The sequence below is a fragment of the Cervus elaphus genome, chromosome 25 (assembly GCF_910594005.1).
Source record: "Cervus elaphus chromosome 25, mCerEla1.1, whole genome shotgun sequence".
In the NCBI taxonomy this organism is placed as follows: domain Eukaryota; kingdom Metazoa; phylum Chordata; class Mammalia; order Artiodactyla; family Cervidae; genus Cervus; species Cervus elaphus.
Window position 1 is genome coordinate 70,761,431 of NC_057839.1, and position 14,377 is coordinate 70,775,807.

General features: G+C 55.9%; 1 protein-coding gene across 1 annotated transcript; it reads right to left on the reverse strand.

Moving 5' to 3' along the window:
- Nucleotides 1-417: 417 nt before the first annotated feature.
- NDUFS6 (NADH:ubiquinone oxidoreductase subunit S6) lies at nt 418-5,323 on the reverse strand. Its single transcript, XM_043887559.1, has 4 exons — nt 5,144-5,323; nt 4,240-4,293; nt 1,298-1,420; nt 418-775 (listed from the first exon to the last, which is right to left on the reverse strand). The coding sequence occupies exons 1-4, from the start codon at nt 5,273-5,275 to the stop codon at nt 710-712; spliced, it is 375 nt and encodes a 124-aa protein (XP_043743494.1). The 5' UTR covers nt 5,276-5,323; the 3' UTR covers nt 418-709.
- Between the last annotated feature and the right edge of the window lie 9,054 nt (nt 5,324-14,377).

A 14,377-nucleotide genomic window follows, 5' to 3' on the forward strand; every position in this document is an offset into this window, starting at 1 on the left:
CACACAAACCCTCACACCATCCTACGCCCACGTGAGCCCACTGGCAGCTGACAGCCCACTCCCCACACCGCGGGCAGGAGCCTCCCCTCCCTCAGGGTGCCCAGCACCCTGATTCTGGGGCACTTACCGCCTCCAGCTTCCAGGGCTGAAGGGGACACGGGGCGCCCTTCTGGGAACTCGGCCCGTGTGGTCGCCAGTCCCTCCACCCAGAAGCTTAAACAGTCTTGCTTCCTCCAGACTCCAGCGCTTCATTAACTTCTGCTTTATAGTCAGTACGCACCCAGGAGCGTCTTTTCTCAGCAGCTTTGCTGGGCAGGTGCTCCCTCAGCTCAGGTAAACCCCCTCCCACCCCCGAGCCTCACCCCCTCGCCCCCATCCCCTCTCCTCTGGGTCCCCCCATCACCTACCAGACCTCTGTTCTCTCCCCTCCTGATTTTATTTTCGTGGAACAATACATCGTAACCATTACTCTTTTAAATACACACAGAGTTCTTCAATCAGTCCACATGTGACTACTAACACCTTCAAAGGGTACTTAGCTTTGTAGGATTTCAGACCAGGCTGCGGAGGAGCGGGTGGGGCAGAGTGCCAGGCAGAGCTGAGCTGGAGGGCCGGGCCGCGGTGACTGTGAGAGGCGCGCTCTGCACGCTCGGGCCCTCCAGCACAGCCTTTTCCGGGCCCTGCCGCCGGCTCCGGTCACACGGTCGCCCTAGTGATGCTGCTGCCGGAACTGCAGGCCGCAGTAGCCACACGTCCCCGTCTTGGTGTCTTTGTCCTGAAAGATCCCAAGGGAGAGCCGCCCTGTTTCCATCTTCCACCTCCATCATCAGTCCAGACACAGGAGACATCCGACACTGAAACCAGGTCCTGGAACCACACTGCCACCCGGGTGCCGCGGAGCCCGACAGCAGACGCTGTGCCGGAGGCCCTGGTCAGCCCGCTCCCGGACTCGTCAGGGCCCCAGGCTCCCCGCCGTTCACAGTCGGCTCGGTCCCCGCCCACCCTCCCTGCCCGTGAGGCAGGCGGCGTCCTGGGCAGGGGCCTGGAGCAGGAGGGGCTGAGCAGAGGCCCCCTTCGGGGCTGGGGTCGAGCCAGGATGGATCAGCAGGGGTGCAGGGACTGCCCTGCCAGAGGGAGCAGCCCACCCCAAGCTCTATTCTGTCCTGGAAGCTCTGTGCATACACGCCCTCTGCTCGGCCCCAGTGGATGGCTCATGGGCCAGGCCGAGCCGAGCGTGTGCGGCCAGCAGGGACAGAACAGGACAGGGACCGGGGCTGGGGGCCAAACAGCACGTTACCAGGTTTATGTACACTCTGGGGTGGCCCAGGGCTCCCCCGCCGCCGTCGCACGATATCACCCGACTCCCGACTTGGCTCACGGGCTGCTCCGCTATCAGATCAATGGCGAAGTTCTCGTTCACCTGGAACAAGACAGACAGGAGCGCTCGCACAGACACGTACAAACCCTCAACGTGCTCGCAGAATTCCAGTCAGTGCAGACCACCCCCCGCAGGCACACACTGCCCTGCCAGCAAAGACGCCCTGCACCTTCTCATTTAAACATCAGGGCAGGTCTTCAAATACAGATAATTACACACGTGCACACACACGTTTAACTCTTCATTTGCATGTAATTTCAAACTCACAGGAAAGCTCCGAGAAGTACAGCTGCACAGTGACTTCCTAATGGTCTTCACCTGGACTCACACACTGTTAACATCCTGCCCCACCCTCTTCTCACACACAGGTGCATACACACACGCATGAGCTCGCACACACACACACACACACGCCTGCCTCCTTCCGTCTTCAGGGAACGACCAGGAGCAGCAGCTGACCCCATGACCACTTCAATACGGGGACCTGTTTCTGAGCTAACAGCTGGTTTGGCCCCAAGCAGGAAGTGGGGCACTGAGCCCTTGGCTCAGGCCAAGGGCTGCTCCACGGGGGTGTCAGGGGCGTGGGGGACAGGAGGGACGATGGCTCAGTAACTGCAAAGCACAACAGCAGAGCTGGACCCAGAGGTGCTCCAAGCCCACTGGTTTTCTTACTGTAGGGAATCACCTCGTGATTTTTAAGCTGGTGCAGAAACAGAAATGAGGCAGCATCTCTCCTCTCTCCTTGGGGGCCAGCGTCTCTTCATGCAGGACTCAGCCAAGAAGCCGAAGAGCTCCATCTGAGCTGACGGACCAGGAGCTGCTCACCCGCAGCAGCCAGAACCAGAGCCAGACCCGCCAGGCATGGCCTGGTGGAAGCCCTGCGGCGCACGCAGCAGCCTGCCCAACCTCTAAGCTCGGATCTGATCCGATGGAGCTGCTGAGTCCCGCCCCAGCTGACACACTCAGGGTCGAACACTGCCAGACCACCTCTTGAAAGCCACCCACCTCTGCAGGCCCAAGGGTCACAGGGTCACACAGTCAGCGGCGGGGTCCCCGCTCCCTCCCTGGACGCCCCTGGACACAAGTGCATAGAAGAGGCACTCGGGCTGTAAGTGTGGCCCTCAGTGACTGCGATTCTGCTCTGGGAGGAACCGAGAGTCCGTTTACCACCACAGTGACAGGTGCCCTGCCTGGGGGTCCCCGAGGCTCCCCGCCCTGCACACACAGAACCCCAGCCGCACCCCAGGGCCCAAGACTGCAGTGAGGAGAGGAGAACAATGATCCATCTTCACAAATGAAGGGGGAGGGCCTCGAAGCTTAGGTGTTAAAATCTGAGCCTGGGAAGAGCACCGGCCTCCTGGCCCAGAAGCCAGAAGTGGGGGCAGAGCCAACCCGCCTGCGGCCACCACGACAGGGCCCCCAGAGGAAGGGACACTCCTGACTCAGGAACACGCTGTCGGCCTGGGCTGGGGCTTGCCTGAAGCCCCCAGGCTCCTCCTTCCAGAATGGGAGCCAGGTCATAGCACACGTGACATGCGGTCCCACTGCCGTCTGCGCCCCGGGCCCAGGGCCCCCCGGAAACGGAGCGCCACACGACGGCCACACTAACCACCTCCTGGGCCCAGCATGCCCGCTGCCTGAGGCGGCCATGATGCCCGTCACTCACGGGCAGGAAACACTGGCTTCTAACTCCATGTGCGTGACCACAGAGCAGTGAAAACGGGTCTGTCGCCACCGGGGACAGCTGGCCTCTCAGGCCCTCTGCCTCCCTGCGGCGACCCAGGACCACGGCAGGCCCCACTCTGTCCTCTCCTCTCCAGCAGGCCCGTCCCAGGCCAAGGGCCAGGGGTTCCTGTGCAGACTCGCTGCGGCCACACGGGCCCACTGGTCAAGACTGCCCGAGAGCCACGCCTGGACGCAGCCCACCTCCCCGCGAAGGCGGCTCTACGGTCCAGTTCCTGCTCTCTTTGGTCCTCAGCCTAAGTGCAGACTCACTTTATTTCTAAAAGTACAACCAAACTGTGGAGACGGTAAGATGGGGGGCTGTCGGGGGCTGTGAGTGGGGTGGGGTGCACGGGAAGGGGGCGGGGGGGGGGGGGGCAGTGCAACACTCTGAGTGACCCTGCAGTTTGCATATAAGACACTACGCATTTGTCCAGACCCACAGAATGTACTTCCCGGGTGGCTCAGCGGGTAAAGAATCCACCTGCCAATGCAGACACGGGAGATGCAGGTTCAATGCCTGAGTTGGGAAGATCCCGTGGAGAAGGAAATAGCAACCTGCTCCAGTATTCTTGACTGAAAATCCCATGGACAGAGGAGTCTGGGGGGGTTGCAGTCCATAGGGTCACAGAGCTGGACATGATTGAGCAACTAGGCCCAAGCCCAACAGAATGTACAACACAAAAAGAACCCAAAAGAAACCTAAGCCACAGACTTGAGTGAATCACAAGGTTTCAATACTCTGCACGTGTTCAATCCTGTCACTTCTAACAATGGGAGCACGCTCAGCCAAGAGGAGACCAGGGACACTGGGTGGGGGGTGGCGGGGGCAGGGGGCAGTACTGGGAGCTCAGTACCCTGTGCAGTCTTTCAATAAACCCAAATCTTTTAAAACAAGCCTCTTGGAAACCAGAAAAAGAGATTCAAATTCTACTAAACACCAAATCTTTGTTGCAAGAAGAAAACCCTGAGAGACTAGCTGCACATCTTACATGAACACAGGCCCCTGGACACTCTGGACCTTGGACAGGAATAGGCCCCGAGTCCCCAGGTAGGGCCCACACCTCCTGCCCTTGCAGGAGGGTGCTCTACCACTGAGCCGCCTGGCAAGCCCTTCTTTTACCACATCTTTTCCTTACCTCTTTCTGACGACCCACAAATCGAACTTTCCTGTAGTCTTTATCGTCATAAACCTGAAAAGAAAAGGAGTGATACTTACAGCCCAATTCTGTACCTTTGTATCAATCACAGACATTACAGAAAAGGGGTTTTCTTCACGTCAGGCCGTGCCTGTGATCACACACTTGAGGAGCTGTGCCCCACGGACATTTCTCAGCAGGATTCCTAACATGACCACAGGCAGCAGTCTAAGCTGGGAGAACCAGAGGAGAGCAGGTCCATCGGACGGGACACGCTGACCTCCCATCTCACAGGCCGCAGGGCCTCCCGCCCCTCTGAACTTGCCCGGTGACCCTTCGACATCACAAGTACTTACTCCCTCATCTTTGGAATTAGGATTATCCCTAACGCTGAGTTTCAGTCGACAGCAGATCCTCGAGTTATTAAATATGGTATTTAACGTTACACAAACGTTAGAAGATTTGACCCACAAAATTGACGGTTTCTGACCCCGACGGAGGCCTCCCCAGAGTACCCAATGGGTTCCCCCGGAGTGTCGGCCTAGTTTCGGAGCTCGCCGAAGCTCTGACGGTGAGACCACAGCGGCTGCAAACACCCAGCGCCTCAGCCCGGCTCACACCTCAGCCCCTCGGTACCCAACCCCTGCGGATCCAGGACCCGGGGACCCAGGGGACCGCGACAGCAAAGACTGGCCCGAGGGTACAGGGGCCTGGGCCCCAAGGGGGACTGGACCGTGGGAGGCGGAAACGGGGGCCTGGGTTATTGGGCGACTGGACCGCGGGCAATAGACTTGGGCCCCAAGAGCACCCACACCCTGGACCGCGGGACCCAGGGGCCGGACCGGGGCTCCACCCGCCTGGGCGCCCCGAGGGGAGAGCGCTCTCTGCGCCGCGGTGGTTATACCTGGCCGGTGTGCGTGACCTTCTCCCCGGTCGGCGAGGTCCGCACCCCGAAGCACCTGGCGCCCCCGGGCAGGCTCCGCGTCACCGCGCCGCTCCGGGCCAGGAGCCTGAGGAAGGTCACCGCCGCCGCCATCTTGAGGGCTGACCTTCGACCCCGCGCGCCGACGCGCCGGGATGTAGCTGGGCCGGGGAGGCGCGCATGCGCGGTGCGGACGGCGGGCGCAGCGGAGGAGGGGCTCCGCCGGGTGACGCGGGAAACTGCGCACCAGTAGCCCTGAGCCGCGGCTCCACCTACCAGGGGCAGGGCCGGGACGGTGGAAGCCGGCGATGCTATGCATCCCTCGACGGTAACGGGTAATCCTGGGTAGGTACAAGTCGAATGTCGGAGAAGGCTGGACAAGTGTCCTTGCTCGGAGGAAACTGGACGTCCACTCTGGTGGACGGTGCACATTTCTTTGCGGTCCTGGGGTTTCTGCAGCAGAGCCCAATGAAACTGCCACTAAAGTGCAGTCCATGGCATCGCTCATGCCGGTCACCCCGAAAGGCCCGCTGCTCTGGAGCGCACCTGGGCAGGGCTCCGGCTCGCGATCCCGGGCCCAGCTTCCCCCCTGCCCCTCAGAGCCGCCCATGCAGAGACCCGACGGGAGGGTCAGCTCACATGGCCAGCCCCTGTGGGCCAGGAGCGGTGAGCGCACGGGGTCAATCCCAGAGGTGGGGTAGGGTTGCACACCCCACTCTCCAGGAGCTGAGGGCGCCCACAGCCTGGGCCCCAGGGAGGTGTGTCAGCGAGAGGCGAAGGTGCTCAGATTACCTCCCCATCCGAAATGTGTCCACAGACCCATGCTCAAGAGGAAGGCGCGAGCGCACCTGGGCAGGGTGCAGAGCGCGCTGCTGGGTCAGCGGTGCGCGTGCGGCGCCGGCCGTGTCCTGCGTGCCTTCATGTGCATGGACAGTACGTGTGTCCACGGGGACACGGCCCAGAGGCATGGCGAGTTCACTGTGGAATCTAGACAGTGGGTATATGAGTGTTCGCCAAATATGTCTTTCAACTTTTCTCTGTTTGGAAGTTTTCATAATAAGATGTTGGAGGACGTCAATTTAACTACACTCGGTTAGGACCAGGGCTTATTTCCACGCATTTCCCTGAACCTCGCCACATTTCTCCCAGGATATCAATTTAATAGAAGCAGGTGTTTTTTTATAGATTTTGTTTTCAGGTTGGTATCTTTCTTTTTTTTTTTTTTAATAAGTCTACTTGTCTTGCACTCTAGATACCTACTTTGTTCCCATTTTTGCATCTTTTTGTTCTCCCAGTGCCTCCCCCTGCCCCAGTTCAGTTCAGCAGTTCAGTTGTGTCCAACTCTTTGCGGCCCCATGGACTGCAGCACTCCAGGCTTCCCTGTCCATCACCAACTCCTGGAACTTACTCAAACTCATGTCCGTCGAGTCAGTGATGCCATCCAACCATCTCATCCTCTGTCGTCCCTTTCTCCTCCCGCCTTCAGTCTTTCCCAGCATCAGGGTGCTTTCCAATGAGTCAGTTCTTCACATCAGGTGGCCAAAGTACTGGAGTTTCAGCTTCAACATCAGTCCTTTCAATGAATATTCAGGACTGATTTCCTTTAGGATAGGCTGGTTGGATCTCCTTGCTGTTCAGGGTACTCTCAAGAGTCTTCTCCAACACCACAGTTCAAAAGCATCAATTCTTCGGCGCTTAGCTTTCTTCACTGTCCAACTCTCACATCCATACATGAGTACTGGAAAAACCATAGCTTTGACTAGACGGACCTTTGTTGGCAAAGTAATGTCTCTGCTTTTTAGTAAGCTTTCTAGGTTGGTCATAACTTTTCTTCCAAGGAGCAGCTGTCTTTTAATTTCATGGCTGCAATCACCATCTGCAGTGATTGTGGAGCCCCCCAAAATAATATATTGCTGTTTCCACTCTTCCCCCATCTATTTGCCATGAAGTGATGGGAGTAGATGCCATGATCTTATTTTTCTGAATGTTGAGTTTGAAGCCAACTTTTTCACTCTCCTCTTTCACTTTCATCAAGAGACTCTTTAGTTCTTTGCTTTTTTGCCATAAGGGTAGTGTCATCTGCCTGAGGTTATTGATATTTCTCCCAGCAATCTTGATTCCAGCTTGTGTTTCATCCAGTCCAGCATTTCTCATGGTGTACTCTGCATATAAGTTAAATAAGCAGGGTGACACTATCTATACACCCTTGACATACTCCTTTCCTGATTTAGAACCAGTCTGTTATTCCATGTCCGGTTCTAACTGTTGCTTCTTGACCTGCATACAGATTTCTCAGGAGACAGATCAGGTGGTCTGGTATTCCCATCTCTTGAAGAATTTTCCACCGTTTGTTGTGATCCACACAGTCAAAGGCTTTGGCATAGTCAATAAAGCAGAAACAGATGTTTTTCTGGAGCTCTCTTGCTTTTTTAATGATCCAATGAATGTTGGCAATTTGATCTCTGGTTCCTCTGCCTTTTCTAAATCCAGCTTGAACATCTGAAGTCCGTCATTCATGTACTGTTGAAGCCTGGCTTGGAGAATTTTGAGAATTACTTTGAGCACTACCCCAGCAAGACAATAGGAGGGGCGAAATCCCATTTACAATCAAACCCCATGCCCCCCAGAGATGCTCAGAGGGCTCACACATACCTTGTGCACACCAGGACCTAGAGACCCCATAGAGACTAAGACAGAACTGTGTTTGGGTGGCTCCTGAGGAGGTGCGGGTCAGCAGTGGACTGCTGCTGGGGCAGGGGCTCTGGGTGCAGCAGATCTGGGTATGGCGTAAGCCCTCTTGGAGGAGGTGGCCATTAACCCACCATAGAGCCACCAGAACTTACACAGGACTGAAAAAATAGGCTCTTGGAGGGCACAAACAGAACCTTGTGCACACCAGGACCCAGGAGAAGGGAGCAGTGACCCCACAAGAGACTGACCCAGACTTGCACTTGTGAGTATCCAGAAGTCTTCAGCAGAGGCACGGGTTGGCGGTGGCCTGCTATAGGGTTGGGAGCAGTGAGTGTAGCAGTGCGTGCGTGGGGCCTTTTGAAGGAGGCTGCCATTATCTTCATTGCCTCCACCATAGTTTGGCCTCAGGTCAAACAACAGGAAGGGAACACAGCACCACCCATCAAAAGAAAATTGGATTAAAGATTTACTGAGCATGGCCCCGCCCATCATAACAAGACCTAGTTTTCCCCTAAGTCAGTCTCTCGCATCAAGAAGCTTCCATAAGCCTCATCCTTCTCCATCAGAGGGCTGACAGACTGAAAACCACAATCACAAAAACTAACCAATCTGATCACATGAACCACAGCCTTGTCTAACTCAATGAAACTAAGCCATGCCACATAGGTCCACCCAAGAAGGACAGATGGGTCATGGTGGAGAGTTCTGACAAAACATGATCCACTGAAGAAGAGAATGGCAAACCATTTCAGTAGACTTGCCTTAAGAACCCCATGAATAGTATGAAAAGTCCCCACCTGCCAGCCCCCCCCCCCTGCCAAAACCTTTAGATGCCCTGTGGCCCACAAGGCGAAGGGAGTCCCCAGGAAAAGGATGCAGGTGCCCGGGCTCGGTTTGATACCAGGGTCGGGAATATTCTATGGAGGGATGCTGGCAACCCACTCCAGTATTCCTGCCAGGAGAATCCCATGGACAGAGGAGCCTGGAGGGCTACAGTTCATGGGGTCGCACAGAGTCAGGCAGGACTTGAGGGACTTGAGCACACACGCGGGGAACGGGAAGGCCGCGTTGTAAGGGAAAGGCAGCCTACGGGGGGAGGGACCCAAAGACCTTCGGCCCCGCACCGGCTTGGCTCCGCCCCTGTGTCCGGCCCCGCTGGGACCGCCACGTGACCGCCCCCGCCATCTTCCTCCCTGGCGGACATTCCGAGCGGCGGCGTCCCCGTCCCACTGCGCAGGCGCGGTCCAGGGCGCAGACGCACGGGCTGGGAACGCGCGCCACAGCCGAGCCGGGCGCGCTCTTTCCAGGTGGGTCCCGGGGGTCCTGAGGGGCTCGGGAGGCGGCAGAAGTTCGAAGCTCCAGAAGGGCGCGTGTCGGGGACCCGTGGCATCGATTTCCCCCGCTGGGTCGCGGGCGCGGGCCGGGCACCGTCCGGGACCTCACGCCTGTGCCCTGTGACCCCGGGACCTGGCCGCCCGGGGGGAGCGTGGACGCGGGCCTCGTGCGGCTCCGCGGCCGGGATCAGAGGGGGACCCCGTGCGTCTGGCTGCGCTCATGTCCTCCCGGGGACACGCTGCCTCCCGGGCCCCGTGTCCCGAGCGCAGGGGCGCGGGGAGGGCGGTTTTCTCGGGGGCGCGAGCCACCGGCCACTGTGATAACTTCTTCTCTCCGTCCCCAGGTCCAGCTACGACATGGCCACCGCCCTCCTAAGGAGAGTGGCCACCGCCGTGGGCCCGCTGCTGCAGCTGGGGGGCCGCCCGCTTTCCGCGCTCGCGCCTGCACCCCTGCGCGCTGGTCCTGCCGCCCGCGCGCCCCCTGGCCTGATCGCCGCGCTCCTCACCGCGCGCCCGGTGCTCGGCCTGCAGCCCGCCCTGGGCTTCAAGACGAAGGGCGTCCTCAAGAAGCGCTGCAAGGGCTGCTACCTGGTGAAGAGGCGCGGGCGCTGGTTCGTCTACTGCAAGACCAACCCGAAGCACAAGCAGAGGCAGATGTAGAAGCCCTGCCCGTGAGCCGGGGCTGCCACACTGAGAGGACGATGGCCCGTGAACACCCTGCAGCCTTCCAGCGCGTTGACTCCCTGCGGCCTGGCCTGCGGCTCACCTCCTTGTGGCCCCGGATCCGGCCAAGCCAGAGCCCCATCTGGGATCAGGCCCCTCTCACCTCCAGTGTGAACTCAGCTGTGTTGGTGCTCCGTCGGGCGGGCGGACGGACGGACCGACGGGCGTCGGGTGGCGGGAAAGCTGGCTTTGTCCGTCGACAGAGGGCAGGTTCTTGCGAAGCTGCCGTTTCTGTTCAGCCACACCCGTGCTGCAGCCTGTGAATTCAGACTCCTATTCTCAGCATTCCTGCCTCCAGGGTGAGCGGGGAAGGGCTGGATAGCCGGCTGTAAGTCAGGGAAGACTGAACTCGTTTATATGTATATAAATGTATTTTGGACACTGATGAGATGCGTTTGTCATCCTTGGTCTGAGACTGGAAGTATGTGTGCATACATGTGTCCATGTATGTGTGGGTGCTCTGTGCATTGTATGTATGGGTGCGTGAGTGTTTGTGCACATGTGTGTGCAGTGGGTGTGAGCTGAGTCGGCAAAACTGCTGCTGGGGACTCCACAGAGTGTGACCTGGAGCCAGTGTGCCGTGTCACCCATCACAGGTTACAGTGGATGAATGTTTGAGTCACCCTTCTTGGAGTCACTCGTCTCTATTTAAAGGTCAGAGCATGACCGAATCCTTTCGTAACTTTTTCCCAGTACCCGATGGACCAGAACTTAGATCCCCGGATCACAGCACAACAGAAAGATCAGCTGAGGTCAGGAGGCAGAAATCCGTGAAGATCTCCTTTCAAGCGCAGTGTAGACGCCGGGAGTCACGAAGGAAGATGGCAGGCTATCCCTGCAGGTGAACTCCACACCTGGGCAGGGAGGGCACCAGCCCCGGAGGCCAAGTGGCCTGCTGGAATCAGCTGTTTCTCTCCTGCTCTGCTTCCCCAACACCCCTCCGTCTGCTCCATGAAGTCCAGGAGTCAATGGCTTCATGATTAGGACCTACACCAGCACTGCCCTCGGATGGAAAGAGCATCAGATCCCCCAGGCTGGCGTGGCCTCGCCTCCCTCCTGCTGCAGAGAGGCCACCCCAGGCCCGGCTCTCAGTCCCCAAGGGAAGCCAGTTCCGGCCCTGAGGTTCCAAGTCCAGGGCACAGGGTCCCACGTCTCCGGGGTGGCTCCCTCCATGCTGAGCTCACAGTCCTGCCCGTCTTCCTTCTTCTCCTCTGAGAAGGGCAACCTTGGGGGTCCAGGGTTTTCTTACGCTACCAGCCAGGAGCCAGGCCCGAGGTCCTGGTCCATGACCTCCCCAGAAGGTGTGGACACGTCCCTCTTGCCGCCCTCAGCCACCCAGGGCAAGGGGTACTGCCACACATCCTCTGGAACAAGACAGGGGCCCCATGCGTGAGGGCCACACATCAGGGTAAAGGTCTCGGGTGCCAAAAAGAGGACCCCTGGAGAAAGGTCACATGAGCTGACAAAAATGGGTGAAAGGCACGAATAGGTGCGTGTCCAGGTGACCCCATAGAGATGTGGTTGTCTCATCAGTAATGAGGAAATGAGACGAACATGGAGTGCATGTCTGCCCATCAGATTTGCAGATGTTAAGAAGCACGTTATCCAGGTGGAACGCTGGCCTCGAACAGAGCTTCCTATAAACTGCAGGTGGTGGTGTCTCCAGACACCAGGCAACTCTTACGTGTAAAACACACATTCTTTCTGACCGCACTCTGGGCGTCATCTCAGTGAGATACATGCACGCACGCAGGAATCCATAGGGCAGCGCTCGTCAGGGCAGAAAACACAACAGTCAAACGCTCTGCCGGGGTGGGTTGCCAAACCGATGATGACATGGTCCCGGGAGGGTAGGGCACGCGGCCCCGAGATAAATGGATGGCTCTCCAAGCCACAGACGCCAGCCCCGACAAGTTTCTGAGTATTAGGTATATAAAGAAAATAGGACATCGGGATGCAAAGCGTGTTTTCATTTATGTAAAAAAATCTTACAAATCTTTAACTATACGTGTTTTCCAAGTAAAAATATTTGGGAACTGGTGTAAAAAAGGTTCTGGGGCAATGCGCACCAAAGCAGCAGTTATCTGCAGTTCTCGGGGGAGGGTGGGATGGGATGGGAATGAAGGTTTACTTTTTGGTATAGGATTTTTTGAGGAATTAGGTTCGTATCTTACTTTGATAAGTGGTATCTAGGAGGAAAGTGTAAACATTTGTGAACAATCTGCTTACTGAAAAGAATGAGCCAGAAAGATGGGGAAAGAAAAAGTGCCCCTTGGCCCCTGCAGGCCCCTCCTGTCCCCAGCCACCCTCCCAGGGGGCGCCCGTCTGTCAGGGTCGATGTGTGCGCGAGCTGATGCCGTGATGGCCCGGGGTCGGAGCTCCCAGGTCTCCCTGAAGCAGGATGACAGCCAGCCCTCCACGCGGGGCCTGCCTCTTCCCTGCCCTCACTGTCGGGCCAGGACCCACTCGCCTTTCCAGGCTTCACCTGACATCCGTGAGCCACTGCACAGAGCCGACCTGAAGCTGCAGGCGCCTGCTTGTATTCAAGACTTTCCAACCTCAGTCTCCTTGGAGGGCTGTGGGATCCCCGGACCATGAGCCCCAGAATCCACTAGATGTTGGAACCCAGTATAATTTATTCTGAGCATTTTTTTCTTCCTTCTTTTGTTGAGGCATATGACATTATATTAGTTTCACATGTACAACATCAAGATTCAATACTTGTGTATATTACAAAACCAGTCACCACAATAGCCTAGTTAACACAGTCACCACACATAGTTACAGAGATTTTTTCCTTGTCCTGAGAACTTCTAAGATCTAATCTTCAGCAACTTTCAGTTGGAACTTTGTACCTTTTCTTTTGGGGCTTCCCTGGTAGCTCAGACTGTAAGTCATCTACCTGCAATGCAGGAGACCTGGGTTCGATCCTTTGTTTGGGAAGATCCCCTGGAGGAGGGCATGGCAACCTGCTTCAGTATTCTTGCCTGGAGAATCCCATGGACAGAGGAGCCTGGAGGGCTACAGTCCATGGGGTCGCAAGAGTCAGACATGACTGAGAGACTTTCACTTCACTTCATTCATTGTTTATCAAGTGATCTTCTTGACTAGAAGTCAAGATAATTTAGGTGCAAAAGTGGGAGTGTCACTTCCCTGGGCTGCTGTAACAAACTCAGCCTTGGTGGCTTCAAGCAACAGAAATGCGTTCTCACCCCCTACTCCAGGACTGTCTCATCGCGACATCCTTAACTCCATCACGTCTACATAGACCCTGTTTCCAGGAGGGTCGCATTCTCAGGTTTTGAGTAGACGTAGCTTTGGCGGGATGTGCTATTTGATCCACTGCAAGTGGTGTCAAAGATTTTTGAAAACAATTTTCATTTAAATTAATCATCACTACTATATGATGTATTCAAATTGTTCAACATGCAAAAGATGCCCATATTCAGTGCTGGTCTTTCTCTCCAACTCCAGACCCAGGTTCTCTCCCTAGAAGCAAGCTTGATCATCCTTTAAGTCCTGAGAATCTACAGGCAAATTCCTGCAACTCCTGTGCCTGCCCTGTTTTGAGCACTGTCCTAAACTTGACATCTGGACAGTGGCTCATGTCAACAACCGCGGGGCATGGTCCTGTCCCCAGTGGCTCTGCCCCAATGTCTTCAAGAAGTTGATGTAGGATATTGTAAGTGTTGTTTTCAGTTTAGGGCATTTTGCTGCGTCTGTATGAGTTTTTTTCTTTTTACTTTTTTTTTTTTTTTTTTTGCTGTGTAAGGCATTTTGTCCTGTTTTGTGATTGGTGGTTGTGATTTCCAATGAGAGATCAGTTACTTTTTCCTCCAGGTTCATTTTTCAGTTTTAAAAAGCACAGGGAAAAAAATGAGAAATTCACAGAACAAAGAGCGCTGTCTTGCGTTGCACGAGTTGAAGGTGGCTATGTGGTACTTAAACAGGAAAAGAGCTGTCTGGAAGCCGGCTCTGGCCAACCTCTGGGGCCCAGCCAACCAGCTCCCACATGGGAGCTCAGACAGATTCCTCATCTGGCTGGCATCATGAAAGATTCATTGTCTTCTCCCCAGAAATTGATGCATGTTTTTCCTTATACAGCGATGCCATTATCCTAAGAGCAACACGAATCACAGTGCAGAGATACTGGCGGTTCATTCAGTCTTTCAGGAAGTCCAGAGTGTCTTTCTCCTGAGATTTCCGTCTAAAGGTGTAATGATTCTTTCAGAAGTTTATGATATGGAATCACCTATTCTAAAACGAAGCCAGTTTTTCACTTATAACTTTTACTGGTTCAGTTACCTAGTTTGTTGTTTGAGAGGATGGAATCAAGGAGTCTTCTCTGGTAAGTGAGTCAAACTTCGTGATTTATCACTTATTTGTCCATTTCTTTTGCATTATGTACTGTGCCAGACATTTGGAAGGTGTATGGATTCACACATTGCAGTCGTCCTGTCTGATAGCT

Coding starts and splice junctions, on each gene's coding strand:
- NDUFS6 (XM_043887559.1), bottom strand. CDS start 5,275: ATGGCGGCGGCGGTGACCTTCCTCAGGCTCCTGGCCCGGAGCGGCGCG. Junction 4,294..5,143: donor AGGTCACGCACACCGGCCAG/GTATAACCACCG, acceptor TTTTCTTTTCAG/GTTTATGACGATAAAGACTA. Junction 1,421..4,239: donor TTGTGGGTCGTCAGAAAGAG/GTAAGGAAAAGA, acceptor GTCTTGTTCCAG/GTGAACGAGAACTTCGCCAT.